At 56.9% G+C, this 14,171-nt stretch overlaps 3 protein-coding genes across 3 annotated transcripts; all 3 read right to left on the reverse strand.

Moving 5' to 3' along the window:
• Positions 1-1,756: 1,756 nt before the first annotated feature.
• B0T15DRAFT_401872 (uncharacterized protein) lies at positions 1,757-4,712 on the reverse strand (the record flags this gene model as incomplete). The annotated part of the gene is made up of 4 exons (XM_062865135.1): positions 1,757-2,484; positions 2,545-3,131; positions 3,214-3,660; positions 3,868-4,712. 4 exons carry the CDS (start codon positions 4,710-4,712, stop codon positions 1,757-1,759), a joined length of 2,607 nt encoding a protein of 868 aa, XP_062719027.1.
• A 1,536-nt stretch (positions 4,713-6,248) lies between these two features.
• On the reverse strand, positions 6,249-9,962 carry B0T15DRAFT_401351 (uncharacterized protein; the record flags this gene model as incomplete). The annotated part of the gene is made up of 2 exons (XM_062865102.1): positions 6,249-6,419; positions 6,489-9,962. The coding sequence occupies 2 exons, from the start codon at positions 9,960-9,962 to the stop codon at positions 6,249-6,251; spliced, it is 3,645 nt and encodes a 1,214-aa protein (XP_062719028.1).
• An 815-nt stretch (positions 9,963-10,777) lies between these two features.
• Positions 10,778-14,167, reverse strand: B0T15DRAFT_539630 (uncharacterized protein). The gene has a single exon (XM_062869744.1). The coding sequence runs from the start codon at positions 13,804-13,806 to the stop codon at positions 11,260-11,262; it is 2,547 nt and encodes an 848-aa protein (XP_062719029.1). The 5' UTR covers positions 13,807-14,167; the 3' UTR covers positions 10,778-11,259.
• Positions 14,168-14,171: the final 4 nt, after the last annotated feature.

Below are 14,171 nucleotides of genomic sequence, written 5' to 3' on the forward strand. Positions count from 1 at the left end.
GCCCGATCCACTTGTGTAAAAAGCCGGATGAAGCTCGGCTTGCTCGGCTGTTCCGGCACTGATGAGTTTTTGGATGGATTTGCGTGTGGGCGCCCGAGCGCCGAGCGCCGAGTCCGGCCGGCAGAACGCGGCGGTGAACAAGAACGGGGCGGACAGACTCGATTCCTGAATCTCCTAGAGAAAGGGTTCCATGCCCAGCTGTCCCACATTGGATGAATGCCCACATTTTCCGTACTGTCATACCTAACATCATGTCGACCATTCCCGAGCAGGCATCGCTTTCTGGAACCTATATCGAAACGATTGCTAGTGAGTGGGTGGAAGAATCTCTCTTCTGGTGCCTTCCAGGTTGTTACAGTCCGGTCGTAAATACCGTACTGGGTATGTAAGGGAAGTCGTAAGTAACCGCATTAATACAAACACCGCCTGCCAAGCAGATCTTGTACGAAGTTTCTTCATACCTTAGGTAACTGCTGTTGCTGCGTGACACAATTTGGTGCAGTTCTCCTTATCCAACTGCTTGGTGTGCACTATTCTTTACGTACAAGGCTCTCCTCGTGCAAAGTGAAGCGTGGAGGTGCCAAGGTGCATGACCGGTTCTTGTCGGGTTGTGGCTTGTTAGTGCGTGGTTCTGGTCGTTTCTATCACGGTATCAGTACGTAACCGTTTGAATCCTGCAGGGACTGGACTTGACGCGGGGTGCATACCCGTTGTTGTTCAAGGTGTTGTGCCATTCTCTTGGCTTTCACACTACCGAGGACATTACTAGTGTCAGTGGCTCCCCTTTACTTGGCTGGGTTAAGTATCAGGTAAGTGTCATAGTGTAGGAGGGTGACGAAGAGGCGGTCTCCCGATAATGAGATTGGCGCTGATGGCTTGTTGCGGCTGAAGGGGGGATGATTTCTCCACGGCTTCAAGGTCCAGGTTTGTGTCTACTGTATCTCCGTTCCTCCGGCCTCTGGGCTTGAGCGTCTATCCTTGTGGGGAAGGCTCATGATCCGCGATAGTTTGGCACCTGGCTGAGGATGTGAGACGGTCCTAGACAATTCGGGCGACCAGGTCCATGACACTGGTGAGTATCGTGAAAGTTGAGGAATGAATAAGAACATAAAGTGGACTGTATGTACAATACAATACCCAGGTGGTGTCGTGAACGTACTTGTACTGTACGTATATAATTCGTACGTACATGCAAGACGGCGTTCTGAAAGGTATCTGCTGCCGGTGCGCACTTGAAATACTAGTACTATGTCCAGCTTCGCTCCGTTACGCGCGACGTGACAACGTGGCATCAGTTTTGCGTTAACAAAGCCATACTACGTCTGAGGACTCGTGAGCGCAGTTGCCACTGGATTTCAACTTGAAACCTACAGGTCCGAGTCTGCCACGGCCCGACTGTTTTGGTGGAAAGAGATTGATCGGCGCTGCCTCCAGGGTTTGTCCTCGGTGGCATCTCAGGCAATTCAGGGGCTAGACAAGCACAACAGAAAAGACAATATCAACCTGCTGTTTCAGATCCGACTGAGGCTCTTCCCTTTGCTCCGCCCGATCCTAGTCCTCATACTTGAGAGAGAACAGAAAGGAGACTTGAGTAACTCGGACAGCGCCTGCATTAAACATAGGTACACAATGCCTTACCGCCAAAGTTAGATACCCACAGCACATCTCCCAATAGTAGTAGCGAGTAAAGTGCGGCCCGGCCATTGGATCCTCCAGCCGCAATTTTCCCATGCGGCCACACATACCGCGACACATACTAAGTTGCCGCATACGCTGTCGGCTCTTCAAAACAAGTGAGATACCCAGCCTTCAACATCGCCTGCACATCGGCGACCGGTGGCCGGGATGTCTCCCCAGGATCACCATGGCCGTTGCGATCCTCTCCCGGCTGAGTAATCATATGATTACCAGCACCTGCAAGCGATATAGCAGCACCAGTAATGGCGACAAGCGGCTCCGACTTGCGTTGCACATCATCCTCAGACGCCGCCGTTACAGGCACAGCAGCATTACCACCAGTGTGAGCTGTTGGCGGACCGGGTAGGTGTTCATGGAGCTTCTTGCGGACCGCATCATTCCAGGGGGACGGCATGAGCCTGAACTCAATGACGTCCTTCATCAGCTTGGCGGCCTGGTCTCGCGTCTCGTCGTCATCGGGCCCGGCCAGATCCAACAGACCCAGGGAGACAAGAGCGACGAAGTGGTGCGTCAGGGGGGTCACCCGCTCGTGGTTGCGTGCGAGGAGCGCGACCATGTCCTTGCTTGCATGCAAGACATTTTCCGGGCGCCGCAGGGGAGAAGCGAGTTTGGTCAGGAGCTGAACGTGCCAGTAGGCCAGGTGGACCACGGGATCGGTGGCGTCGGCCGGAATCAGCCAGCGCAACATCTCGGTGGTCAGACTGGGCAGTGAGCTGGCTGGCGAGAAAGGGTCTGATGGTGCACGGAAGGTGAGAGGCGCAAGGTGCCCGAGGATGTAGGATATCCCTGCGGATGGAGTCCCGTCAGCCAAGCGGAGCGGACGGCCAATATGGACGGAGAACTTACGAGTCAAGGTGAAGACAACATCGCCGACGATATGCTTCAGGCCGACTGGAATCTCCACGCTGTCGTTGCTGATCATAACAGGCGCGGCCAATCCGACGGCGTTCCACCGATCCAACATGACGAGAACATACCAGGTCCGCAGCGCCACATTGTCGTCCGAGTTAGGATCCAACTCGGGATTCGGATCAGGTTCGACGGCCTTGGCATGTAGTCTCATCGAGTATCCGAGCCCAACAGCTCGCCCAAGTATTTCAGCTTTGGACGGACCTTCGACCTCGCCCTTGATCGAAGACAAACCATGGCAGTCCACTGCGATCAGCGCCATGACAAGGGTTTGGAGGCGTAGCAGATCGATGACTGCCGAGGCCGGCTTCGGGTCCGCCTCCCAGTCACTGAGCTGGCGACATGCTGTAGCAGGATCACCATTGGTTTGGTTGCTGGATTCTGAGAGAAACGGCCTGATCATGGACGAGAAACCAGTGTAGAAAGCAGTTTGGAGATCCGGTGGGGCTTGCCATAGTAGTGACTGGACCCTGGCCTTGGTGCTTGCTAGTACCGGGAAAATCGGATGTATCACTTCCAGGTATCTATGAATAGGTAGTTAGTTGGCGAAGGGCGCTCCCGCGGAGCGGTTGGTATGCGAGACAAATACAAGCAGCAGCCACTTACTTGTTGAACACAGCATCCTCAATTTCAATATCGGGCATCTGATCTGCCGGTTGCACGGGCGCCTGCGGGGGTTCGTCATGCGATATTCTGTCCGTCATCTCAGGCTGGCCTTGCGAGCTGACGTTGTTCGTCCCACCGCTTATCTGGATGGGCGCAAGAGATCTCGGGGCAAGGCTGTTTGGATTGCCAGACTCTGAGGCGCTGAGATCCGGCTGCACGTGGGGCATGATTGGACGATGCTCGGTAGAAATGCTCGGTATCCTGCTCGGAGAGGGAGTCTGAAAGCTGTCGCCAGAAATGCTGGAGAAAGGCCGCTTCCTGCTGTCGTCGCCAGGCGCGCCGGGAGATGCGAAGACCTCGCTTGACACCCTTCTCTCGAGGCCTCCCACACTGGTGTTGAGTTTGCCCTCAATGCTGTTGATCCTGTCCGCCAGCTCCTTGATGTAGCTGTAACATTTCAGTAGGAGCTCTTATAAGATTGCTGGAAACCCGCCCCTTCCCCGTCTTGCTGCGTTACTGTGCACGGAATTGGCATTGCAGCATTGACGCCATGCTATCATATAGGTTGCGACCAACTTAATAAGGTCTAACTAACATCGCACGAAACCGACGCGCTCTTCATTCCAGGACATGATGCAATGAAAACACACTCACCCTTTGCTGGGGCCGCGCTTCTGCGGGACACGACTGAATAAGCACTGCGTATTAGACCGGCGGCAGTTAGAGCAAGCCTCCTCGCTCGCTTCAGACTGTGCATCGCACTTGATCTTCTTGCGGCGACACTCGTCGCAGGCGCGGGACACCTTGGTGCGTTTGCGAGGCGGCGTGGCTCCAGGAAGTTGATACTGGGGTTGGTGCGCAGTGGGCAGGTGGTGGCCCATGGACATGTGGTGAGGGAGGTTCGGATGTGGCGGAGCAGGCGGGTTCTGCGGATAGCGGTCCGGGTGCGGCAGCCCGGGGTGCGGCAGCATGTCCTGGAGCCCGTGGCTTTGGAGTTCGTGTTGGTGTTGATGTTGTTGTTGGTGGTGATGATGAAGATGTTGTTGATGATGTTGTTGCGTTTGTAAGTCATGCTCGTGACTCTGCATCTCACGTTCGTGGTTCTGCAGCGAGGCCTGGAGCTGCTGCTGGAGATCGGGCTCGGCCTCCCCGGGTTGCTGCGCCGGTGGCTCCTGTTGCGGCATCGTCTGCTGCCCCTGCGTCTGACCTTCTACGCCGGCGGCCACCATGGGCGCGAGCTCCTGGGTCAACTGGGCGGTCAGTTGTAGTTCCTCTGCTGTGTTTACCGGGGCGCGTGCGTTCTGTTGCTGTGCTGTCGACGGTTCCTGGAGCTCCTGAAGCCTGTGTAGTTCATGGTGCTCGTCCTGTGGCTCCTGGTGCTGGGATATGCTGGGAAGTCCATGATGCTCCGGCTGCACCGGTTGATGGCCTGCATTAGGCTCTAACTCGCGATGCTGGGCGAGCTGCTCATAGTATTGCGCCTCCGCGCTGTCGACCATGGGAGACGGGTAGCTCTGCTGCATCGGGGCAGCCTCCGCCTCCAGCGGCGGCTTCCTGTCATCCATTGCGGGATGCCCTGCCCCAGAGAGTTCCGGGCTGGAAAGGTTGACGCGCGGTAGAGCAGATACAGCAGGTACGCAGCACTCCGTTGAGAAAGAGCTGCGGCGTGCACGGTGAAACAGGAGATAGCAAGTCTACACAAGCCAGAACTAGCGATGAGCTCTGTGTAGTTCTGCAACGCGCATTAGCTGGAGCACTGAGATCGCGCGGTCTGGTCATGGAGAATGGGTCAATTGGGGTGTTGCTATGAAATGGTATCATGTGGAACTACGAATACAGGACAGTGGAATAAGAATAATCGCTTCGAGAGGATGTCATGACGACAATGAAACAATCATCTTCGCCGCCGACTGCATTGCATCTTCAATGCGATCTGGGGCGGCACGCATATGGAGCTAAAGGAAACGCCGCAAGGCCTCGGACGTACCTTGGTCAGGCCAGGAAACTATTCCAAGTCGGAATGGATCTGGGATTCTTGTCGCTGCGGAAGAACTGACAGCTCCGAGGAAGGGAACGGAAGGAGTTTTCACCGTCGTGGCATGAGGCGGAAGAATTCTCGGGCTCACGGAAAAATGCTCCATAATGCTGTATGGTCCGGGAAATCCCGCATGTTCTGAAATTGAACTCTAGAGGTGCGACACTCAGTGTCACCGTGCCATCGGGCAGGCCGTACTGTTATTCACACGGTGTTCACACTTAAACTGCCACTGACTCCTTTCCCCGTCTCCCGTAACAAAATAGGCAGACAAGAGAACAGGTGATTCAGGATCCCACAAATAGCCATATACCTTAGGTAGGCATAAAATGGGGAGTGACGTCTAGGCTTTAGTAGCTGACAGTCACATACAAACGCAGTCTGAAGTCACCTTACATGCCCCAACTTCTCCCATTACAGTCTGCGACCCGCCTATTTCACACCGACCGAGGGCATACATACACCACACACGACATCCTAGACTCGGATTGAAAAACAGGCGATTCCACAGTTCGGCGACAAGCAACAGACAGATACACAATCAAAATCAACGTCACCCGCTGACTAACAGATCTGAGTGGAGCTCCTCCCAGGCTGAAAAAGGGGGGGAAACAACCAAAGGGAGGTATAAGGGTATCAGGGCAGTGAAGCAAAGATGAACAGGATTCCATTAAAAAGCGATTTCGGTGCCCGTGGCCAGGAGGTAATGTGATACAACGGGCCACCATATATTGCAAAAAGGTGTGAAATGGCGAAGATGAATCAGAAAAAAAGGTAAAGCCCCTTTCCCCAGCTCTCGTGTATCTGTCACGGCCGCCGGGAGAACAGCTTGGCCGCTCACGCCGGCTTCTTGAAGTCGGTGATGGATTTGAGCATCTGATGGTGCTGGTTCCCTAGCTGCTCGTCAAACTCCTTGAGCTGGCTAATCGATTTCTCGACTTTTGCTAGCTGTAACCACGTAACGTGTCAGTGTGTCTTGGATCCAGAAAGGGAGGGGGTATTATAAATATGCTGCGTGGTAAGCTAGGGTTGTCCGCACCGAAGCTAATGCTGCCGAGGAATGGTCTGGCTCTGCCTCACCTTCCGTTGTCTGGTCGGCAGTGGCACTCTCATTGTCTTCGGCGTTGGCGAACCGGCTGGCTGCCAGGCCCTTGGGCGCCCCAGCGCTGGTCTATGTGGTGTTGTTAGCGGCAGAGCGGTAATCGGCTACCACGGGAAGGGGAAGGGGGCCCCAACGTACCCTAGCCTCAGCAAGCTCAGCATCCTTGACCTTCAGCTGCGCCGTGAGCTCCGCGATCTTCTGGTCGGCCTCGTTGAACCGCTGTTCCGTCTCGGCAAGTTTGCTCTGCGTCTCAGCCGCCTTGCTCTGCGCCTCTTCCACCAGCTGCGTCATACTGTCGTGCATGTCCTTGTAGTCAGCCTCGGCCGTCTTCTGCTTGGCCTCGGCCTCGAGCCTGTGGGCCTCGAGCTCCTTCTGCGCCATCGCCAACTCGGCCTTGGTGGTCTCCAGTTCCGTAGCAGCCTTGCTCGTGACCGCGTCAGCGCTAGAGAGTTCCTTCTCGTGCCTGGCCTTTAGTTCAGCAACCTCCTTGTCGTGGGCCGCAGTGAGGGCGGCAAGTTGCTCCTTGAGAGCGTCCACCTCGGATGTGTCGCGCTTGGCGTTTCTGGCCGCATCCAGCTCGGCCTGGGCTGTGAACTTCTCCATCTTCTCCTGCGCGAGCTGCTGCCGGACAGTGTCAAGCTCATCCTGTGCCGTAGCATGCTCGACCTTAAGAGCTTCGAGCGCCGCATTCGCCTCGCTCATGGCGGCTTGCGCCTTGGCCAGCTCCTCCGACGCGGCCTTAGCGTTCGACTCGTACTTGGCGGTCAGCTCCTCCACTAGGCTGGCGTGTTCTGCCCGCAGCGCGTCAAGCTGAGCCTTCATGTTCGTCGCGCCCTCCGTCTTCAGAGCCTCTTGAGCCTCGGCGTGCATCGAGATCAGCTTCTCAACCTCGGCCGTGTGGGTGTTCTCGAGGCTCTGCTTCAGAGCCTCGACGGCGGAAGTATGGTTGGCCTCCGCCTCGGCGAGCTTGGCCTGAGCGGCCTCGACTTCCTGCTGGAGCGTCTTGCCCGCCTCGAGCTGGGCCGTTAGGCTTGATATTTCCGCTGCGTGCTTCGCCTGGAGCTCGCCTTGGAGGGTGATGGCCGCCTCGAGTTGCGACGTCAGCCTCTCGATCTCCTCCGCGTGCTTGGCTCCCAGCTCTTGCGTGAGACCGCTGGCTGATCCGAGATCTGCCGTGAGCTTCGCGACTTCCTCTGCGTGTTTGGCCTCGAGTTCCGCCTTCAAACTGCTGGCCGCCTCGAGCTGTGCTGTCAGCTTCGCCAGCTTATCCGCATGTTTTGCCTCCAGTTCCTGTTTGATCTGTTCCAGAAGCGCGCCATGGCTGTCATCGCCGGCCGCTTTGGCAGCAGCGAGTTCATCAGCATGCTTCGCGAGGAGCTGCTCCTTCTCCGACTCGGCATCCTTCTTCAGAGTCTCAAGAACCTCATCGTGGGCCGCCTTCAGCGCTTCCAGCTGCTTGGCCAGGTTGGCCTCGCTCTCGCTCTTCAGGATGTCAATCTGACTGGCATGGCTCTCCTTCAGAGATTGTATCTCCTCAGCGCTAGCTTCGTGTGCCTGCCTCGCCACGCTCTTGGCCCCTTCCAGTTCCTCGGCATGGCTCGCCCTCAAAGCATCCAGAGCCTGCTGGTGCTCTGCCTCCTTTGCCTCCAGGGCCTTGACAGCAGCCTCATATTCGGCCTTCGCGGCTTCCAAGGCCTTGGCATGGCTCGCAACGGCCTCCTCATGAGCTTGGGTGAGCTCATTATGCTTGACCTCCAACTCCTCAAATCTCCGCTTGAAGAAGGCGTCGCCCCGCAGACTCTCAATTTCGTTCTCGTAGTCCTGGCTGACCTGCTGGAGCTGCTTCTGGTGGTGATCGGCCGCCGCTGCGTTCTCCTCCTTCAACTTCGCGATGGTGTCTTCCTTTAACTTGTTCTCCTCGGTGAGACTGTCGATGAGCTTCTGAAGATCGGCGTGTGTGCTGGTGGCCTTGGCAGCCTCCTCCTTCGCCGCAGAGAGCTCGGCCTCGACCTCAGCAACCCTAGCCTCAAGGGCAATCAAGGAAGCAGTCTTCGCCTCAAACTCGGACTTGGCAGCCTCAGCCCTCTTCTCTGCAGCATCAAGCTTGGCCTTGAGCTCGGCGATTTCGGCCTCCAGTGCACTAAGCTGTGCCGAGCCACCCGCAGTCGCAGCAGCAAGCTTCGCCTCGTGGGCAGCCTCGAGGGCAGCCTGGGCCGAGGTCAACTCGTCGATCTTCTTCTGCAGTTCGGCGATGGCGTTTTCGTGACTGGCATTGAGCTCCTGCATGGCCTTCTCGTGGTTGGCAACGAGGGCGCTGCTTCCGCCCTGCAGCTCCTCAGCATGCTTCGCCTTCAAAGCGTTGACGGCTGCCTGGTGCTCCTCAACCAGGCTGTTCTGGAGGGCTTCGAGCTTGGCAGCATGCTCCTCTGCTGCTTTAGCCACGCTCGCCTCGGCCTCGTTTAGCTTAGCGTCATGTTCGGCCTGAAGGCTCTCCAACGATATCTTAAGCCCGGCGAGCTCGGCTTCCACAGCTTCCTTTGCGCTAGTAGCATCGGTAAGCTCACTCTTCACCTTGTCGAGCTCGTCCTCAGCAGCGGCCAGCATCTCCTGTTTTTCCGCAACCTGCTTATTCAGGGCCTCAAGTTCAGCAGCGTGCTCCCCCTTTAAGCTCTCGAGGACTTCCTTGGTGATGGCGCCTTCGGAGACTTGCTGATCGCCCTCGGCGGCACTGGTCTTCTCAGTGAGCTCCGAGATCTTCTCCTGAGAGGTAATGATTTGCGCCTTCAGCTCTGCAATCTCAGACTCGCTCGATGCGAGCCTGGCCTTGAGATCCTCGACCTCCTTGGCGGACTCGGCCGCGGCCACCGTGATCCCGGACGATGCATTGGATGCGAGGGAGGCGCGGGGCGCATGACGAGCCGCACCGCCGATGGTGGTGCTCGACACTGAGGAGAGCCGCTTCTTCGTCTCAGCACCAGCGGGTTTGGTAGCGGTACGAGCCGTTGTCGTGGGAGACGACGCGGTAGCGCTCGACGACTTCGTGGTGGTCGCTGAGGTCCTCGACGGCGCAGTAGCGGTGGCCGTCGGGGGCCGTCTCGCCGCAGCAGTAGTGGAAGCGGTCGTGCTGCTGGTTCGTGGCTTGCTCGGCGAGTTGGCAGCGCCGCTGACCGCGGTCGATGTCCGGCGGGCTGCCCCAGTTGTGCCGGAGATTGAGGTCCGCTTCTTCTTCTCGTCCTCGGACTGAGAGGGCTGAGAGCGATGGGAGATGGTCGATGCAGCAGTGGAAGGCCGCTTTGCGCCGGTCGTTGCAACGCTAGGCCGAGTCGGGGGCTTGCTTAAACCTCCGGCAGTGCTCGTCCGTGTTGTTGAACTGGTGGTAGAGGAGCTAGTAGTCGACTTGGTCGAGCCTGTACCAGTCGTGCCTGGCCGACGAGCGGCTGCGGTGCCAGGGGCCGCTGTGCGCTTCGGGGCAGCAGTGGCTGTCGTCTCCTTCTTCTCCGCAGCACCATCCGGCGAGGCAGGCGTTGGCGCAGCTGCGGGCTCCTGCGCGGGAGGCGCGGCCGCAGGAGCATCCGCGTGCTGGACAACCTCGAAACTGTCGACGTCGGACATGGTCGGAGACGTTGAACCTCGTCAGCTTGGAGTGCGACTGGTGCAATCCGGCAGCGCAGCAGGACTGCGTTGGGCTGGGATAAGGTCAGCCAACATCCTGAGCATGAACTGTCGCGAAATCCTCCGTATTCGACAAGCAATATTGAGGCAGTAATGCCGCTGCTTCTCTAAAGTCCAGGACATGAGATCCATTGTTGAGATCTAAGGAGACAGCCTGCAGCTTCTTGAAGCTGTCCAGAGCGAGCTGCAACCCACCTGTCTGTCTGTCTGTACCCCTATTCTCCGACCGCACACCGCGCAATTCGAATCCTGCACCTGCCGAGAGCGCACCGCAGGAAGCTTCGACCGGGCCGGTACCGTACTCGAAAGCCACAGAGGACACGGAACGTTGTCGAGAGAAAAATCACCAAGAACCTCGTTTCACGAAGACCCCTTGCGACGTGGGCAAGGAGAGGTTCAGCTCAATTTGCCGAGAAGAGAAGAGACGAGAAAAAGAGGAGCCGAACCCGCCGTCCCTTTTGCTGGGAGCTCCCGTCCCCAAGATTGGCAAAGCGCGGGACTAGTGTGGTCAGTTGGCCAGGGAGGGTGTGGATGTTACTCAATAAACGCCTGGAGGCTGGTGGGGGTTTGTCAACAGGGGTTGTTATGCCGGTCCCTTTCTCTGCTCGGGCTCGTCTCATCTTGCAGCCAGTCACAACAGTTGACAACCCATCGCATCGCGTTGCAGTGCGCTAGATGGCTGGGGCGGCCTAACATCGATTCGCTATCAGCATTCAAATGACAGTTGCACTTGAGCGCTTCACATTGCATATTGCTTTTGTTATTCGCTGGCACTCGGCGCAGACTGCGGGGTGTGCTCCGTGCCGCAAGGTTGCAATGCACGAGGGGCAGTTCTCCAATGTAAGCAATTAACAGAACGACTTATTTAGCGTAGGTTCGCTGTGACAGGATCATAGAAGCTGCTGATCCCAGGATGCTTCCATCTCAAACCGGAAGCTGCACGGCTTTGTTGGGTTAATTGCCTTGGGTAGGTGCCAAGGAAAAGTACACGTGTAATTCTCCCAGGGTGACCGTTGTTGGTAAGAGGTTCGAAACTTCATGAAACGGCATCATCCAAGATACGGTATGAAGAGCAAGGAAAACATTGAAAAACGAGTCCCAATCCAGGTTGACCACTATTGTACGGACGCAAGGTGAACCGTTCCCTTACCGAGAGGCCGATACCCAACATCGAACCGGCACCATACAAAAAAGATCCCCAGCTCCCACAGCAACGGAACCAAACAGATCGGAAACCTTATCGAACCGGCGACCGATACCGTCCCAACCTTTTCAGTCGCTCCTTCTCCTCCCGCACCTCCCAGAGCGGACGTTCAAGAACCTGGGCACATATCTCTAGAAAGTCCCTAGGCTTCCTCGGTTGTTTCAACTCCCCCAGGAACCACGTCGTTTCGTCCTCAGGCCAAGGGGGGTACATGCGCCCAGCGTTTGCCCTGGCTTGCGGCGCGGCTTGCGGTGCGGCTTGCCCTCCCGATGAGATCGCGGAACTCGACGGTCGTAGCCGCGACAGGGTATGTGATTGTGGCCTAGGTTTGGGAGTGGAGGAATTGTCGCCTGTCTGAGAAGCAGGCCAGTGCTGTGTAGTCTTGTGCCACGCCTCGGCAAGAGGGCGAGGCTGGCCTGCGGCATCGAGCAACGAGCGCTTCCATACCTCTTCGTTCTCCCTCACGCGCGCAAGCTCTTCCTCTTCTTTCTTTCTCTTGGCCTCCGCGGCTTCCTCGTCCCGTCTCTTCTTCTCACATATGTCTCTTTCCCTGTCGATTTGCTCGTTGTAGGCGGCCACGGCGTGCCTCAAATGCTCGTCCCACTTCCTGAGCATGACGCCGAAGCTCTCGCGGTTCTGTGCCGCATCACCGGGGCCCTGGCCTTCCTCAGCTTCTGGGCCTTTGAATTGCCGTGCCAAGGATCTATAGAGACGTAATAGCCACTTCGAAACCCAGAGCATGAGTTGCGCCGTGACTCCGGTGAAGACACCCTCCTCTGGGAGCGGCGTATCGGCCTCGGCGTCGGGTTGCTCGATTCCGACGGCAAAGCAGCTCTGTAGGAGCAGAACGAACATGGGGATGACGTAGGAGCAGAGACCCTTCGTCACCGCCTGGTTGAATCTGGCGAGGTTTTGGCGTCGGCGTTCTGGGTTGAGAGCAGGGGGTGCTTTTAGGGACTTGATCTTGCTCACTACCCCGTCGACCCTCCTCATAGCCTCGTTCACTGCCTGCTCTTGCCCCTCGAGGAATTGAGATTGGTTCGCTAGATCAAGTGCATTAGGAATGTCATCTAGAAGATCCTTCAGGAGGCCGAGCGCATTGAAAATGTTTTTTGCAAGTCTCGTGAGAGCCGGTGATACATAGTCGAAGTTGAACAAGTTGGCTTGGATCAGCTCGACCCCCCACCTCCTGCCTGCGCGTGTCCAGCCGCTTGCACCCATGATCCGCAACATGTTGTTGATGTGGTAGCTGCGTATGCGCATTGTGCGTATGGCGTGCCGCTTTGCCGTAAACCGACGTATCACGATATTCACGCCGACGCTCCCTTGGATCTCGTCCACGGAGCCCGAATCCATGTCCAACTCATCCCTCTCTCCCACTTCTGCCATGTCCTCTTGGTCCCCGAAACCATCTAGCTCTTCTGGCTCCTCCGATCCTGCAAATGCAACTGCTTCTTCGACGGCAATACTCGGCCGTCGGGTGTTCGCAGGTTTCGGTAGCTGCTGAGAATCATCATCTCGCGGTACATTATGGAGGTCGGCGGCAGCCCTCCGTGATAGGTGTTCCGGTGCTGAGAACTGGAGTTCCGGGCTGAGTCTCCCGGGCTCCAACTCTTCTTCATCGTCCGGCACCTCGTAGATGTCCACCATAGGTTTCTTCGGTCGTCGTTTCGGTGCCAAGGCGCCGCGTTTCGGATTGTGACGGCGAGACGCCGCTTCTTCATCTACTAGAGCATTGTCCATTCCCCTAACAAGTCTCCTCGGTGCGGGTTTCGGTGCCGACGGGCGGGTTTTCGGATTGTAACGGCGGACCTGCGCCTCTTCACCTACGAGAGTATCGTCCATTCCACTAGCACGTCTCCTCGGTGAGAGTTTCACGGCCGAAGATTGAAGTTCCGGGCTCCCCGGGAGTTCGTCATCTTCCTTACCGGCACCTTGACTTTCATACTGCGCTGGTGGAAGGAGCCGTCCATGCCGAGGTGTCTCCGCCATAGCTTCCAACAACGGTTTCCCTGCTTTTCTCCTAGATACCTGGGAGGTGAGAAGCTCATCAACGACTTCTACGCTCTTCGTTTGTCGGTTGATACGCTTAGCGCGAGGGCGAGGGGCGCGAACGCCGACAATCGAAGGTTCCGAAGGCGCCATTGCCGCAATAGAAGGATTGTTTCTCCTCTTGCCCTCCTCTCCCCAAAGTCCCTTGCGAGTAGGAAGGGGTATCTCGATGCGCCTATGTCGGGCGTCGGTAACGTTGATCACGGCATCGACGTTGTCATCCTCCAGTTGGACTTCGATCGATTCTTTGACAATGTCGGAAGTATGTCTTGGACGCTTTTGTGGTGTATCGGGCACGGTAGCCTTTCGCTTTCCTTTGGCACGATTCGAACTGCCCGCAGCCTCAATCGGGGGTCTAAGTGTTGCAGATGTTGGGGCGGCAGGTCCGCGGCGACCGACAGGGTGAGCAGGTATGTCACTGTCATCTCCAGAACTGCTATCGTCGTCCGCTGGACGGCTACCCCGCCGCGTAGTAACCATGATCGCGTCGCCTTGAACCGGAAAGTGGAACTTAGACGCGATGCACATCTATGTACACTACTAGTACTAGTAGTTACCCTGCACAAAGTTGAGGGGTGATCGGTTGGCCGGGCGACTATAGGTATTGTCTGCGCGGGACCACGCTAGTTAACTTGACCTAGGCGATCGACTTTAGGTAGCGAACACAAGCCACCGCAAAGCTCCCGTCATTGATGAATGGAACCCACTCATACTCAATCACAGTGGGGAGAATCACAGAGTAGCTCCAAGCGAATATAGATAGGGGCAGAATTGCGTTCTGGGGCGTCGAAGCCCGGAGCCATTCACTAATAAGGTAACTTGAAGGATACCTAAGGTACCTGGTACCTAAGGTCCATCCTGTGTACACGGCCCCAAATTCGAAATGGCGTCAT

This window comes from Chaetomium strumarium (genome assembly GCF_033439665.1).
Source record: "Chaetomium strumarium strain CBS 333.67 chromosome Unknown B0T15scaffold_6, whole genome shotgun sequence".
Lineage (NCBI taxonomy): Eukaryota > Fungi > Ascomycota > Sordariomycetes > Sordariales > Chaetomiaceae > Chaetomium > Chaetomium strumarium.

Excerpts from the sequence above, each read along its gene's own strand:
- B0T15DRAFT_539630 (XM_062869744.1), bottom strand. The coding sequence starts at position 13,806 with ATGTGCATCGCGTCTAAGTTCCACTTTCCGGTTCAAGGCGACGCGATC.